This window comes from Octopus sinensis, linkage group LG2, assembly GCF_006345805.1.
Source record: "Octopus sinensis linkage group LG2, ASM634580v1, whole genome shotgun sequence".
NCBI lineage: Eukaryota > Metazoa > Mollusca > Cephalopoda > Octopoda > Octopodidae > Octopus > Octopus sinensis.
The window spans coordinates 166132194-166150146 of NC_042998.1; the positions used below are offsets into that span (position 1 = coordinate 166132194).

Consider the following 17953-nt stretch of genomic DNA (forward strand, 5'->3'; position numbering starts at 1 on the left):
TGTGTGTCTGTGTTTGTCCCCCCCATCACTTGACGACCGATGCTGGTGTGTTTGCGTCCCTGTAACTTAGCAGTTCGGCAAAAGAAACCGATAGAATAAGTACTAGACTTACAAAGAATAAGTCCTGGGGTCTATTTGCTCGACTAAAGGCAGTGCTCCAGCATGGCCGCAGTCAAATGACTGAAATAAGTAAAAAAGTAAAGTTCTTTTAAAATTTGAATTTTAAAAACTGTTAGCATATAACAAATCCTCATTCAGACCTGACCCCAATGGTAAATGTTCAAGTACCAAATGAAGGGCAGATTTTCAATCCTAGAGCAAATGTAGACTGTGATACAAGGGTCCTAGACGGATGAACCAACAGAATTTTGTGTTTATTATTATAGGTATACATATAATCATTAGGATTCACCAGCTCTTTTGTCTGTACTCACAGGAGGTAAATTCAGCACTATAAATCCACTGAAACTTTGGTTAAATTTACACTGAACAACAACACACTATGGCTTTTAGTTAAAGCTAGGTAAACTGAACTGTTAAGAGCTAAGTATTTTGTGGCATATAGAACAGAATATGTACTGAAGTTATTAAATACCATATATATATATACATATATATATATATATAACGGGAAGCTTTATGAAAATAGACAAAAGACGAAGGCAGGTGGAAAACAAACAAACAATTGTATTAGTATGGCGCTCAGGAAATATAAATAAAACAAGTCTTTAACGTTTCGAGCCTACGCTCTTCAACAGAAAGATACACAGAGAGAAAAAAAACACAGAAAGAAGGAGAGAAAAAAATGTGTGCAGTAACTAACGAATCAACATGGCGATCTGATTTCGGCCAGAGGTCAAAGATCAAACATGAGACGCGTATATATATGTATATATATTTAGCCAGCTGAGGTGGATTCCATTTTTTGCTCTATGATTTTAAAATATAGTAATATATTATCACAGTTGCTAACTGCATATCTGTCTTTTTAAATATGTATTTTACTCTCTATTTTTAAACATTTTTTTTATCTTTTGGTTTATTTTATTTTCTATTTGTTTTAATTAAAAAAAAATTTATCTTTGTTTTTAAAAATATTTTCTTAAATTCTTTTTCCTTTGAAATTTTATTTATATTAGTCTCTTGTGTTGAAGTTATTGTTAAAGATTATTAGCTTAGGCTATCTTCCAGAAAATACTTTTTCAAGAAGTTATATTCTTTATATTATTAAATAGCTTATAACATTGCCTTTTTGACTGAACTGTCTCACTTTCTCAGTGAGCTGGCACAATTGTTAGCATGCTGGGCAAAAAACTGCTAAGCATTTTGCCTTCTTTTATATTCTGAGTTCAAATGTTGCTAAGGTTGACTTTGCCTTTCATCCATTCAGGATTGATAAAATAAGTACCAGATGAGTGCTAGGGATCAATGTAATCGACTTACTCCTCCTCTAAAATTGCTGGCTAGTGCCAAAATCTGAAACCAGTATTAAAAGCACATCAGAGGCAGCAAGCTGACAGAATCGTTAGCACATCAGGCAAAATGCTTTGCGACATTTCATCCGTCTGTACATTCTGAGTTCAAATTCCACTGAGGTTGACTTTGCCTTTCATCCTTTCAGGGTCGATAAAATAAGTGCTAGTTGAGTACTGGGTGGGGTCATGGTAATTGACTTAACCCCCACCCCACAAAAATTGCTGGCCTTGTGCCAAAATTTGAAATCAGTATCATTGCCATTGTTGCCATTGTTATTTTAATTGCTACGTTTCCATGTTTGCATGAGTCAGATGGAATTCATTGAGGCAGATTTTCTAAGACTGGACCCCCTCCCCTTCCTGTTGCCAAACCTCTCTTGTTTCCAAGCAGGGTAATATTTCTGTCAGTGGACATGTTTACGTGGAAGATTAGAAAGGAATACATGATGATGATACTCATGTACAACTAACATGAGATGTCAAGGTGAGGAAGGATACACACCCACACACACCCAGCCGATTACTGCTACTACTAGAACAATAGCAACATTTGTCATACTTTGGTTCCATATATGTCATGATGCTGATGAGTGATGCATTCATTTAAACTAATTAGGTTAGATGAGATAAGACAAACTTATTTTCTAAAATATGCTATCTTAGAGCTTGTGTCCTTTAAATAGTATTTAGAAGTGACATATTTCTTCTAAATACTATTGAAAGGACAGTGACTGGAGTGTGAGAGTAGTAGAGGGAGAAGTTATGAAAGAGTGGTAGTGCTGGAGAAGAAACTGTAATAGCAATCATGCTTGCCCATCTGAGAGACCCATTGATGTATGCTAACAGGTACAGATTATGGCAAAAGTGAGTGATGGATGAGAGCAACAAATGATTTAGAGGAGCAACAGTGATGGCTTGCAGTAAAAAACAAAAACAAAAAAAAGATGGTTGAGTATAATTAGATATGAATGTATTAAATGCTTTTCCTAAATTGTCTCTCACTGACGACATTGTTCCAATGTATATATGAGGGTGGGCTGAAATGTTCATAGGCTCACTCTGGAGTTATGCTAGAACTGTGAATTCTTGCCTGCATTAATCTCAGCTGTTTTTATTAATAACTGCATTGTTTCTTTCTAGGTAAACTGACTGTTCAAAGAAGACTTCAAAAGTAACTAGTTGTGACTTCTTGAAAATGGACAAAATTTGGTATCATGGTGTTATCAAGTATCTGCAGAAAAAAGGTTTAGCCCCCAAGAACATTCATACTGACATGTTAGTTACATTGGGGGATGACACTCCAGCTGTGTCAAGAGTGCAAAAGTGGGCAGCTGAATTTAGGAGGCGTAGGGAGAGTCTTGCAAATGACTCAAGATCTTGATGTCCTGTAACTGCCGCCAATGAGGAAAATATTGTGTTCACCACATGGTGACAGATGACAAGTGATTGTCTATAAATCAAATAGCCAATGTTGTTTTGTTAGCATATCCTGTGAAAGAGTCGAGAGTATTCTGCACAATGAACTTGGCATGACAAAGGTTTTTGTTTGGTGGATGTCACATCTTCTAACACCTGATCAAAAGTGCACCAGGTTGATCCCATCACAGGAAAATCTGACATTGTTTTATGCAGATCCAGCTGGTTTCTTTGAATGTTTCCTACCCCAAGATAAGTGTTGGGTTCATCACTTTGAGCCAGAGACAATCCATGCAGTGGAAACACCCAACCTCACTTGCTTCAGAGAAGGCCTAAGTTGTTTCATCGGCAGGGAAGGTGATGGCTTCAGTTTTTTGGGATGCAAAAGGCATTGTGTTTATTGACTATTTTCAAAAGGGCCACACCATCAATGGTAAGTACTATACTAACGGCCAGGAAAACTGACAAAAGGGGTTTTGTTTCATCAGGACAATGCTCTAGCACACAAGTCCTTAGTTTCAATGGCTACTGAGCACGACTGTGGCTTTGAACTGGTTGATCAGCCTCCCTATTCTTCTGATTTGGCTCCATCTGACTATCATCAGTTCCTCCGTATGAATAAACACTTGGCTGGAAACCAGTATCATAGTGATGATGTCATGTCTGCTTTTGATAACTTTCTGACTAGTAGAATGAAAGTTTCATCACCAATGGGATCCAAGCACTGCAACACTGATGGAAGAAGTGTGTGGACTGCAAGGGGGACTATGTTAAAAAATAAACCGCATTTGGTCACATTCCATGAGAGTATCTTCATCAGCCGATGTGGTACTGAATTGCATATATATTTAAGTGCTTCTGAAAAGTAAAATACCAAATTTCATATATTGAGTGCAATATTGAAGTGGGTCAGTGCAGTATATAATATTCAAATGGATATTGCAGCTACCAATTTGCATTGTAAGAATTGGGAAAAAATAACATATATTCTTAATCCATATTATAACAGAAAGATTTATAGTACTATATCTGTTTGTACAGTCTGATTGGTACTTTGAAATAACTGCAGAACCCAAGCCTGTCTAGTGGTAGTTATGAGTAATTGTTGTAAGTAAATCAAGTGTGACAAGTTGTAAAAGACATGTGGTATAATCTGAGCTGAGTAAGTTTCGTCTATGCATACTGTGACCTGAATGAAATTGTGTAGAGGGAAGAATATAAATGAAGATAAGAGAAAGAGCACAGAGAGCACAGCCTATGTTCCTTATTGGAAATATTAGGAGAATATGATAGGTTTAATTTAGAATATGATAAATTAAATTGACCAGATTTGTTAACAGGTAAAGTACAGGTAGCAAACTCACAAATACAAAAGAAGCATGTTTTGTGAATGCATGATGTAACTAAGAGAAGAGAATAGGACACCATGAATATGTGTACACACATGAATCAAATGCCAGCAGCATGTGGGCCTGCTGATTATGAACGAGATGTTATGTAGATGGTTGACCATTGCTATGCTGTAAGGGTTATACACATGTCACCATGTGGTCAACATGAAGTTTACAAGGTAAAAACTGTCAGTAGAATGAAATAGAAAAAAGCAACTGTTTATGTCTATGCATTTAAAGTGCACTGGTGAACGTGTATGCAAAAGGAACATAAAACAAAGTGGCAGTGAGGACTCACTGGTGCTGGTGCCATGTAAAAGCACCAATGCCAGTCCCATGTGAAAGCACCTGTGCTGGTGCTATGCATGTGTCATGTCACATAAAAGTGTTCGTGCCTGTGCCACATAAAAGCACTCATGCCAATGTCACATAAGAGTGCCCGTGCTGGTGCCATGTAAAAAGTGTCCAGTACAGTCTGTAAAGTGGTTGGCATTATGAAGGGTATACAGCCATAGAAACCATACCAAAACAGACAATTGAAATCTTGGCAGCTCTTCAACTGGCCATCCTCCTGTCAAAGAGTCCAACCCTTGCCAGCATTGAAGCAGACATTAAATGATGATAATGTATGTGAAGAAGGGTGTTTGTGTTCATGACAAAATTAAAGTAGGTGTGTGCACAAACAAAGCAAAAATTTAAATGCAAAATGAAAAGGCATGGAATGTTAACAATTGCTAAGAAAATGTTGCTGAAATGGAAAATCATATGGACATGCAAAAAGTTTATGGAGAATTTATGGAATTCAAATTCACAAATGTCCATGTAGAAGTCAAGTATAGAAAGCTGTACCTTTGAATGTGAGATGTGGGTTGTATGACTTCTTTCAAATCATTTTCCATGTTGAGCCTTCATATGTTTGGCAGTGCAGTCCTTATAAGTGTGAAGCAATTGTTTTGTCACAGGACTTGATTGTGAAATTGTGGCAGTTACAGTGTGAGTGCATCTGGCTATACATTGGCCAGTGTCACTGGTTGAAACATTCTGTATGTTGTAAGCTGAATATTTTTCGTAAGTGAAGCATTGTGTGTTGGAATCAAGGCTGTATAGTTTGTTTTCCTCCACAAGTTCATCAATTTAACAAATAAAAGATAGGTTCAAAGAAAAATAAGAATAGTTGTAAGTTTTCTAATCACCAGCTGTTTTATCGCTAAAAGTTTGAAATGGAATATGACAGTTCCAAAAAAAAGAAGCAGAATTACATCAGAAAATTAAATTAATGTTGTGATTTGATTTGGTGAGCATGAGAGAGCAAAGGTTCAAGGAACCTAAGAGAGTAGTTGAAAATGTTGCACTTATATTTGTGATTTAGTTGGACAGTGAATGAAAATCACTTCCTCTGCCATGGTTGATTTTTAAGTTAGTGGCAGTTTGGTTGTTGGGTGTTGCAAACAGTTCATGTTAACAAATCTGGTTGTTTGAATTAACACATGACTGTGTGTCCTCTATTCTCAACTGTTTTCAATGAATTTGATGTGTAGTTGTTGGGTGTCATTAGTGTTTTGCATGACATTGGCACTTAATTTGAAAGATTCTGTTTTCTTTTTTTTTTTTTTGGTTGTTTCCATTAAAACCCTTCCTAATTTAGAAACAAACAGTCCAGGTTCAAATTGAGGCAGAGACCTGATACATGTAACATTTTAGTGAATGTCAAATGATGAAGATAATGATTTATGCATTTGTTTGGGCTTCCTTTGACTTTTCCCATCCAAAGGTTTTTTTCACCCCAATAGTTACATGCTATTACTTATAGCTTTATCTTTATTTCAACATCCAATTCCAAAAAACATACAGGCAGTTTGCTGTGCTTGAAAAGACATCTCAAGCTAAGGAAAAGCGTGGTTGTTCTTGCATACAGATTCGTCCCTTGCAACCCTCTCCAGCTGAGCATCCCTAATCTTGTGAGCTTGTAAGTGCTGGTGACATATGAAAAAGCACCCATATCAGTGGTGCATAAAAGCACTCAGTACACTTTGTAAAGTGGTTGGCATTAGTAAGAGCATCCAGTCATAGAAACCATGCTAAAACAGACATGGAGCCTGAACAGCCCTTCAGGTGGTCAGCTCCTGTCAAAATGAATGTTAAATGATAATGGTGATGATATATATATATATATATATATATATATATATATATATATACATATATATATATCTAATATAGGATAAAAATTTTCGAAAAAAATTTTATCAATGGCCAGCATATTAAAAAAATACCTTTAAAGGTTAAATTTCATAAACAACATATAAACAAGGGCAAAAGAAAAAATTCCAATGCCAAATATGCCGAAATATAGACTTATTCGTCAATAACCATATAATTTATCACTATAAGCATGCGTCTCGAAAGCAAGCAGATAGAAATTTCTAAAAAAATTTCTGCTTGCTTTCGAGACGTGTGCTTATAGTGATAAATTATATGGTTATTGACGAATAAGTCTATATTTCGGCATATTTGGCATTGGAATTTTTTCTTTTGCCCTTGTTTATAAGTTGTATGTATATATATATATATATATATATATATATATATATAATATTTATTACACACATGTAAAGCTACAATTTCCTGTAGAAGATTAATTAGTTCAGAAATTGATTTGTTTTGTAACTTTCCATAAAATTTTTTCTTGTTTAGGTTTCATTAAAGTTGGTGGCTATTCTGCCATGGTAGAAAAGTACCCTCAAGCTATTCCTAACACAACTTTGATGGACAATACAACCAAATGTGGTTACCCAAGAGAAGATTATATGCATCTTTTCCATTCTTATGATGCAGACGATATTCCTGGCCCTGGTATTATAGGATTGACCATTAATTCTATTTGGTACTGGTGCTCTGATCAGGTAATGATTTTTTTTATTCTCTGGTTTAAAAATGTAAAATTATAATTTGTTTTAGACAGGAGTGGCTGTGTGGTAAGATTCTTGCTTCTTAACCACATGGTTCTGGGTTCAGTCCCACTGCATAGTACCTTGGGTACCTTTGAATTGAAGCATACTTTCATAATCTTCTATGTTTTGATTGATTTAATTTCTGATAGTCATTTAGATTTAGAAAATAAGAATCTTCTTAATTTAGAAACAAGTGTTTGTAGTTTATATCCAGCCTCATATTACACATATATCGGAAAATAAGGTATCCATTGCTGACTGGAGATGAAATTGTTTGAAATGTAATATAAACCTCTTGTCTTTTATCTTTTACTTGTTTCAGTCATTAGACTGCACCATGTTGAAGAGTTTTTATTCAAACAAATCTACCCTAAGATTTTTTTTTAAAGCCTGGTACTTATTCTATTGGTCACTTTTGCTGAACCACTAAGTTACAGGGATGTAAACACACCAACACTGGTTGTCAAATGCTGGTGGGAGGACAAACAGACACAAATGCAAACATGCACACATGCTCACACACACGTGCACATACACATACATGACAAGCTTTTTTTAGTTTTCATCTACCAAATTCACTCAAGGCTTTGGTTGGCCTGGTTGCCCAAGGTACCATGCAGTGGGACTAAACCTGGAACCATGTAGTTGAGAAGCAAGATTCATACCACACAGCCATGCCTGCACCTATGTAAATATTAGTTTTAAATTTTGGCACAAGGCCAGCAATTTCAGGGGAGAAGGTAAGTCATCATCTAAAGTGGTTATCATCATATACAATTGTCGCCTGACTAGTACCTGTGCTGATGGTACATAAAAAGCACCATTCGAGCATGGCCAATGCCTGTGCTGGTGGGTTATAAAAAGTACCATTCAAGTGTGATCAATGCCAGTGCTGGTGGCATGTAAAAAGCACCATTCGAGCATGACCAACACTAGTACCACCTGACTGGCTCCTGTACTGGTGGCACGTAAAAAGCACCCACTACACTCTCGTAGTGGTTGATATTAGGAGGGGCATCCAACTGCAGAAACCTTGCCAGATTAGATTGGAGACTGGTGCAGCCTCCTGGCTTGCCAGTTCTCAGTCAAACCATCCAACCCATGCCAGCATGGAAAAAGGACGTTAAATGATTATGATGACTGTCTGATAGTTCAAATCATATGATAAATTTATGGATAAAAGAAGTACTTTTTACATTCTGGAGAAAATTTCAGAAACATACAAGGAGGTTATCCAACCTTGTGGTTAACCCAACAATAACAGTAACAACTTCATTTGTTTTCTCCCTCTTTTTTTATACTTCCCACTTCCTTTATTTTTAGCTTACTTGAAGTAAAAGAAGTTTTACATGCTAGCTTTTTTTGTCTTTATCTAAACCCCAGTCTGTAAATCCTCTTTAAATCTCTTTAAATTTATTTCTATAAATCTTTCTTAGATTTCTCAGTATCCTTTCTCTATAAATACTTCCATTCATTACATCCTTTTCCTTACTTTCTCCCCATTTCCATCTCATATCTTTATTTATCTTCATTCCTCAGTAGTTTATGATATATATATTTTACTTTCTTTAATTTAGATTTTATTTATATTATATTGTTTTATAGGTCCTTGTTCAGAGAGCCCTTGCTGCTAAGAGCTATGACCACAGCAAAGCAGCTACAGTATTTTGTGGATATCTCAAAATTTTACCATTATTTCTTCTCATTTTCCCTGGAATGATTTCTCGAATTTTATATAAAGGTATCTACAATTTTGTGATTCAAGATAGATTTAGAAACAGTGATCATTTGTTAGAACAAGTCAGAACAGTATCAACGTAGTTTGATTTTTCTGTGACATTAATCTTGTTTGTCTTTTGTTTCCATCTATTCTATTAATTATACTTATGTGGCACATAAAAACACCATCCGAGCGTGGCCGTCTGCCAGCCTCGTCTGGCACCTGTGTCGGTGGCACATAAAAAACACCATCCGAGCGTGGCCGTTTGCCAGCCTCGTCTGGCACCTGTGTTGGTGGCACATAAAATCACCCACTACACTCTCGTAGTGGTTGGCGTTAGGAAGGGCATCCAGCTGTAGAAACACTGCCAGATCTGACTGGACTGGTGCAGCTTTCGGGCTCCCCAGACCCCAGTTGAACCGTCCAACCCATGCTAGCATGGAAAGCGGACGTTAAATGATGATGATGATGATGATGATGATCCTCACTTCAGCTTTTTTGCCTGCTGCAGTTACCATTGTTTTCTTCTTGCTTATCACTACATCTGCCAAACATTTGTTCATGCAGATTTTCTGTTCCATGATTTAATCCCTTTGAAACAGGGAAAGCCACATGTCTTGGTGTTTAGCCTTACTCAATTCGATAATCGGAGAAATACATTGATAAATATTCCAGACATAGTTGTATTGTGGTTTTTTTTTTTAATTACTTCCATTCTACAAATTCTTTAGCTAATATTGAAGATTAGCAACACATTACAAAACTTCACTTCATTCACCCAGTGGTAGATTTCAAAATAGATGCTTGCGTGCAATTATTCTGAAGTGCACACTTGCTTGCTCGCCCAAGCACTTTGTTACTCATTCAATGTTGACTAAATTCAAAGAAGAATCTAAATGATAAAGAAACACTTGTGAATTTGTTGGTGACTAATTTTTATTTATTTTCAAAGAAAATTCCTTAAAATGTTATGCATGCATAATTGCATCATGAAAGGTGAATTCATCAGATATACTTTAGTTATGGATTACAATTATTTTGTATTTTCATCATGTATTGGGTCATCCCATAAATAATGCAGTTTTTTTTATACTTCTTTTATTTTTAAAAATTAAGATAAACAAAGTTCTTTTTTAATTTAAAGTATACTTACCTTCATTTTTGCAATGCTCTTCGATCTATCTGGTAGGCTTCCAGACTTCACTTGTCCATGACAAAAAATACTCCTCCAGAATTCATATTTTTTTCCGTCCAAATGATTTTGAAGATGCAGAATAAATGATGATCAGATGGGGCAATGTCTGATGAATATGGTGGGTGGGGCATTGTTTCCCATTCAAACTGCTCCATCCTTGCTGTATGTGGCTGAGCATTATCCTGAATGAAGAACACCTTTTGTCTTGAAACCAAAGATGGTCGTTTTCCTTCTAGCACTCACAGTAGATCTCCTTTGTTATCGTTTGGTTAAGGTTTAAAAATTCAAAGTGGACTAAACCTTTCATATCCCATCAAACAGATAACAACACCTTATGTGGGTGTTTCTCCTTTCCCTACCCACTGTTTTTGGTGCTTGACATTCTTATAGAGAACCCATTTCTCGTCACCAGTCACTATTTGGTCCTAAAAAAGGTTCATTCATGAGACATGACAGCAAAGAAGAGCACACATTCACTCTCTGCATGCAATTAGACTCGAAAAGTTTGTGAGGAACCCATTGACCCAGTTAGCTGACTTTTCCAATGGCACACAGATCTCAATGAATGGTAGAAGGATCAAATCCAAGCTTCTTTGCTAGTTCCTCAACAGTTACGATGGTATTTTGTTCCATCAGGGATTGTAGGATGTCCTCATTGAGCTCTACAGATTTTTCAGGACAAGGTTCATCTTCTAGGTTGTAGTTCCTGGCTCAGAATTTCTGAAACCGCTGTTGACACTGGGTTACACTTATTGTCTGATCCCCATATACTGCATTAATATTCCTTGCACTTTCTGTTTTATATGTATGTATATGTTGATGCCTTTATTGAACTCATAAAACAAAATATGCCAAATATGCTCCTTTGTCGCTTACATTATTGCTTTGAAAAAATAACTGTTAAAATCGAACTGCACTCTTCAAACCTTGCACTAAGAATAAAGTCAAAGTAAAGTTACTCCCTGCTTTTATAACAAGTTGATGCAGGGAGTTTGTCCAATCCCACTCTGACTTTTAGTTCATACAGTTGAAAAAAACTGCATTATTTATGGGATGACCCAATACTTCCAGGAATGGTACATTGCTTTAACCTTGTATTGGTGTCATTAGTATCTTTGCATCATTGCTACTGCCTGCCTCTTATGCTTTTTGCTTTTTTCTTTCCAACCACTCTTTCTTTTTTGTCTTGCAGATCTGCTTTTCCAAGCAATCTAATATTTGGTATTCTGCAGCAGTTTATTATCTTTCCTATTAAGTTCTTTGCAACCCTATGTTTGATCTGTTAGATTCCATAATTATTTTTCTATCCACTGTTCCTTTCTTCATTCATTCTTTTTATGCAACCTCTGAGTTGGAGTATGAGATTTCTGTTACTGTGTTCTGAACATAGCCCACTGTTTTTAACATATTTGTGTTGCTGCTGTACCCAAAATCTATTTTTCAGCTGTTACTGGTACTCCTCTGCAGCAAATGGTTGGGTAAATTTTTAACATTGAGTATCATCTTCTGACATCTATTCTAGCTCTGTACATGCTTTATGCTTACTAACTGCCTGTACCAAAACATTTTCAGATTGCACTATATCACTATATATATATATATATATATATATGAATGTATGTGTGTATATGTATCATCATCATCGTTTAACATCCATTTTCCATTCTAGCATGGGTTGGACTGTTTGACCGGGGTCTGGGAAGCCAGGAAGCTGCACCGGGCTCCAGTCTGATCTGGCAGTGTTTCTACAGCTGGATGCCCTTCCTAATGCCAACCACTCTATGAGTGTTGTGGGTGCCTTTTACGTGCCACCGGCACAGGGGCCAGAGGAGGCTGGAAATGGTCACAATCGGTTGGTGCTTTTTATGTGCCACCAGCACAGAAGCCTGTCAAGGTGGCACTGGCATCAGCCACATTCGGATGGTGCTTTTTACGTGCCACCAGCACAGGTATCACAACTACAATTTCCATTTGATTTTCATTTTGATGTTGATGTACTTGACTCAATAGGTCTCCTCAAGCACAGCAAGTCACCCTATGATCGAAGGTACTTTTGAATGGGCTGGGGCTGATCATGCAAAACTGGTGTAGGATACAGCCGTGAACTCACTTTATTTGCTGAGTCTTCGCAGTCACAGCATATCTCCAGAGGTCTTGGCCTTTCATCATTGCCTCTATATATATATCTATATTATTTAAAACAGTTTGATACAGAGGTGGGAGTAGGGGATCCATGCAACTTGAAGCTTCGCAGGCCTCTAATAAAAGTCCGTCTATTTCAGACTTTGGATTACCATATTGGCAATCCAAATTCTGAAAGAGACAGACACCTGTTAGTGGCTTGTGAAACTTCAAGTTGCATGGGTCTGTTTCAAACTGTTTTAAATAATATATTTAACTCATCTTAAATGTGTTGACTGCTCTTTTTTTAGATTTGTCCATTCACTTGTATAATTCTTTGACAACAAAGGACCTCTCCCTCTGAGTGAAAAGCAGACTGTATGATGTCTGTGCAAACAGCTATTCTACATGGCAATGAAACATGGGCTGTGACTACTGAGGACATGTGTAGGCTTGAAAGAAACGAAGTTAGTATGCTTCACTGGATATGCAATATCAGTGTGCATTTATGACAAAGTGTAAGCGTCTTGAGAGAAGAGTTAGGCATAAGAGGTATCAGGTGTGGTGTGCAAGAGAGATGACTGCACTGGTATGGTCATGTAATGTGTATGGATGAGGGCAGCTGTATAAAGAAGTGCCAATCTCTAACTGTGGAGGTAACCTATGATAGAGGTAGGCCCAGGAAGAGATGAGATGAGGTGGTAAAGAATGATCTTCCAACACTGGGCCTGATGGAGGCAATGACTAGTGACCAAGACCTTTGGCGATGTGCTGTGTGTGAGAAGACCTGTCAAGCCAAGTGAAATCATGGTCATGGCCAATGGTGGTGTTACATAATAGGCACCTGTGTGAGTGGTATGTAAAAAATACCATTTGAGCGCTGAGCCTCATGGAGGCAATGTGACTGATGCTGGTGTCATGTAACTGGCACCTGGTACATAAAAGCACCCATTACACTCTCAGAGTAGTTGGTGTTAGGAAATGGCATCCAGCTGTAGAAACCATACCAAATCAGACTGGTGTTTGGTGCAGCCCCTCTGCTTACCAGCCCTGATCAAACTTTCTAACCCATGCCAGCATGGGCAATAGACGCGATGATGATGATGCTATATACACACACAGTGTGTGATGGGTAAATTGTCGCCATTTTATACTTTTAATTTTGCACATGCGCATTGTTCGATTTTGATTTTGTCGACTACACAGTATAGTAGTGTCAGTTGGGCACCATCTGCATGAAAAACAGCACCATGACACAATTCATTTTGCCAGAAATTTGAAAATGACACGCTGTACTGCTTGGCATTCATGCCAAAAGCTCCAGTACAAACATTTTAGAGTGTTTGGGTGTCAGTCTGAGGACATGTATCAAGAGTGATAAAAATAAAACATCCAGTCAACATCATGGTGTTTGGAGTATTCATTAGTGACATCGACATTATGCCTCCATTCATCTTCCCACATGGCCTCGTACTCAACACAAAAGGCTACATCAAGTGCCTGGAGGACGTAGTGCTGCCCTAGGCCAAGAGGGTGGCTGCTGGAAGACGCTATGTCTGGCAATTGGACTCTGCACCCTGCCACACAAGCAGGAGAACCCAGTCATGACTGTCAGACAATTTCTGTAACCACATCATCCCTAACATCTAGCCACCTAACTTCCCAGACTACAACCATCAGGCTGCAATGTGTGGGGCGCAGTTGAGCAAGAGACCAACAAAACTCCTTGTAACACCAAAGATGAACTGAAGGCAAGGATAATGGCAGCATTCACCAACTTAAACAAAGAGACTGTCCAGAAGAGTTGCAAGAGATTGTAAAGTCGTCTGAAGGCCGTGATTGAAGCCAATTACAATTTTATTGAATAAATTTACTCTTTAGTATTTCGAGATATTTTTATGTAATTTTGGTAAATATATCTCTTAAAATGAGATGTCAGTGTTATTTTCATTTTTACATAATTTAGACAACAGTTTATTCACCGCACCCTGTATACATATATACATGCATAGACAGTCATCTGTGTATAAACTGTGCTTTGTTTTCTCTTTATAGATACTGTTGGCTGTGCTGATCCAGAGGTTTGCATGAGTGTTTGTGGGAGTGAAACAGGCTGTACCAATGTTGCATACACCTCACTCATATTGGATCTGCTACCAGAAGGTAATTAGCAAATATTCATTGAGATATTAACATCATACTTTAGTTAGTACACAATATTAATATATTTATTAAAATATACTTGATATTGAAAATTATATTTAAAACTACTGAATTTTCAGGTATATAAACTAAATTTTTTAGACCAAAATTTATAGCCAAAAAAGGGTAAGTTGACTTATACACCAAGACAATTTTGGAGGACTAAGAATTCCATGTGAAATGCAGCAGGATTTGGAAAGATAGGGATGGTGTTTGAATGCTTTACAGTTTATGTTTACACAATGTACTACGTTGATTTGTATACCAGAAAATATTGTATACAAAATATTTTAAAAAATTGTTCATTCCCTTTTATTATATCCCTCTTCTCATTTTCTGATATCTACTTATGTGTTTTTAACTGTATACTACTAACCTAAAGCAATTGCTGTGTGGATTCCTGGAGATAAATTCCAGTCTTGTCAAGATGGTGATATGGTTTCAATTCTGGGTTGAAGTCAGTTTCACTTATCTGACATAATTAATGCTCTTAGGAAACAATAAAAAAAATTATATTTCTTTCATTTTCCTTCCACTAAATTGTAGAATATTTGTGGCTTTCATCCATCCACCTTCACTGCCTACTATTTCTGAGAGGGTTGTGGGTGTAGAGTCCCCATGCACTACTTCTATAGGGTCCATTCAGATGCAACTGTCATTATACTTCCTTGCTGGACTCCTAAGCATGACCAATTCAGACTATAGATATTATCCAACCATCTCATTCTTATTTCTCTATTGCCCACAAGGGGCCAAACATAGAAGGCACAAACAAGGACAGTCAAAGGGATTAAGTCAATTATATCGACCCCAGTGCGTAACTGGTACTTAATTTATCGACCCCGAAAGGTTGAGAGGCAGAGTCAACTTCAGCGGAATTTTAACTCAGAACGTAACAGCAGACGAAATACCGATAAGCATTTCTCCCTGTGTACTAACGTTCTGCCAGCTTGCCACCAACCATCTCATTCTTGGTCTACCCATAGGTTCCCTGCTGGTTGGTTCAGCTTGAACCAGACATTTTGTGATTCTTTATTATGATATTTTAATCATGTCTCTGTAGTACCAGAGCTGTGACTTCTCAGTGCATAGAGATAGTGGCTCAACCTGGAGACTTCCTCATCTCCAAGCTATGGCCCCTATCAAGTAACATTACTCCAGAGATCCTTCAGAGGAATCCCATTTCAGCCACTTGTATTCACAGTTCTTTTGGTCTTTACTCAACTTTCACAACCATAGATAAGGATTGGCATGAAAAACTGAATTAAAGATAATGAGTTTACCTTTTTTTACCAATCTCTCCTCTTCTGAGGATTGAATGCTGGAGTTGGCACATTACTATGTTGGTATCTGCAATTCAAGCATCAAATTCAACCTATGTGTCTTACTAGTCCTAATTAAAACTAGCCTGCTTCTCTCCAAAAGCCACACAAGAAGTCCACCTGCAAGCTAGTGTTACTGTATGTCAGTTTTGTGGTGCTAAAAATTGGTGAGCTGGTAGAATCATTTGCATGCTGGGCAAAATGCTTAGCAGCACTTCACCCATCTTTACATTCTGATTTCTAATTCCGCTGAGGTTGACTTTGCCTTTCATCCTTTGAGTATGGGTAAGGTGAGGTGGGGTTTGATGTAAATTGTCTTATCCACTCTGCCGAAATTGCTGGCTTTGTGCCAAAATTTGAAATCAATTTTGTAGTGCTATGATAATTTGGAGTGACAAGCTATTGCTTCCCTGTATTATTCTAGAACGATTGTGACTTCAGTGTTTTGGTTATGAATACAATGCAATGCCTCTAACTTTCTGATTGATACCTCATACACTCCATCTTTTGCATCCTCCAGTATGTGTAAAGGGAAGGAAGAGAAATTAAGGTAGATTAGTTATATCAATGTTGTAATTCATATAGATGTTGAGTTGATAACTGTTTAGATATAATTTGCCTCATAGCCTGTTTATTTAATAAAAAAAAAAATTTATAAAATATATTTTCATTTCTAAGAGAATATTCTATCTTTATTTCAGGTTTACGAGGTTTGATGCTGGCCAGTATGGTTTCAGCCCTTATTACATCACTTACCTCTATTTTCAACAGTTCAAGTACAATATTTGCACTGGATATTTGGTCGTTCTTCCGCAAAAAAGTTTCTGATATCGAAATGATTATTGTTGGACGGTAAGACATTTCTATACATTTTCCCAGAGGGCCCACTCTGTAATATCATCGTTTAATGTTCATGTTCCATGTTGGGAGCAATATATTATAACTACTAAGTGATACAAACGTTTTTTATACATTTCTCTTTAATACATGTAATGGTATTTGATTGATATCCGTTTTATATTCCAGTATATTCATCCTGTTTCTGGTAGTTATCAGTGTTCTCTGGATTCCCATCATCCAAATATCTCAAGGAGGAGACCTCTTTGTCTACATCCAAGTGATATCCAGTTTCACCCAACCACCTATTTGTGCTATCTTTTTACTTGCTCTGTTTTGGGGCAGACTCAATGAAAAGGTAACTATATTTGTTTTGCTTACCTTCTGCTTCATTATGAATACTCTTGATTATCTGTCAGAGCAACAAAGATCGCCTTGTCATTCTCAAGGATGACAACTTGCAAAGTGACTTTAAGTGAAGAAGAGTTATGCACCTTTAACCTCTCTGTCTGTCTATTTGTCTTCTCTGCCTGTCTGTCTGTCTCTCTCTCTCTCTGTTTCTCTGTCTGTCTGTCTCTCTCTTGTGACCATCTTCGATCCAGTGGCAAAACCAGATCAAGATGACTGGAGATGGAAGACCAAGATGTCTTACTCATTTCTTCTTGCTCCTTGTACAGTACAATGCATTGCTGCTGCTGCCTTTCACTCCATTGAACCATGAAGGTTTCTTCTGCAGTTTGCTAGGTCCATTCTTCACATACACAGTTAGGCAAGCCCCATAGCCGTGACCTTGACAGTTGCTACTACTCTGGCTCAGTCAGGGTAAACCTGAGAACAATAGTGGCTAAGAGATGGTTCCAAACTCTTCAAAGCCCTGGGATTCTTGAACCAGGACCCCACTAACAAATGTGCTTTAAAGTCATATCTAGCACCTTATTAACACTAAACCCTACCTCACACATGTATCCATGTTTATTTAATCGCAAACCCTGTGCTTACACAAACACACATGGATGAGGTGGGATATCTTTCATAAACGTGAATACCAGCTGAGACAGAGTGGTTGATCTACTGCATGCTAGCCCATAGAGACAATGAGTGATAAGATTTACGAGTTTAACACTTTTACCTCATAGCTATTGTACTCAGGGAAAATGTATATTGGGTAAATGTCCTCTACTATAATCTTTGGCCGACCAATGTCTTGTGAGTGAATTTAATAGATGGAAATATAAATAAGTTCATTGTGTGTGTACATGTATGCATTTATCCATCCATTCCCCCCATGCTAGCGCGGAAAACGGACGTGAAACGATGATGATG

At 37.4% G+C, this 17953-nt stretch overlaps 1 protein-coding gene across 1 annotated transcript in view; it reads left to right on the plus strand.

Moving 5' to 3' along the window:
* Window positions 1–17953, plus strand: part of LOC115232527 (sodium/glucose cotransporter 4-like) — a 92922-nt gene that overhangs the window by 67402 nt on the left and 7567 nt on the right. The window contains exons 8-12 of the mRNA XM_029802448.2: window positions 6977–7185; window positions 8839–8974; window positions 14325–14432; window positions 16495–16645; window positions 16820–16988. Of these exons, the coding sequence (XP_029658308.1) occupies window positions 6977–7185; window positions 8839–8974; window positions 14325–14432; window positions 16495–16645; window positions 16820–16988 (773 nt within the window). The remainder of the gene's footprint in view (window positions 1–6976; window positions 7186–8838; window positions 8975–14324; window positions 14433–16494; window positions 16646–16819; window positions 16989–17953) is intronic.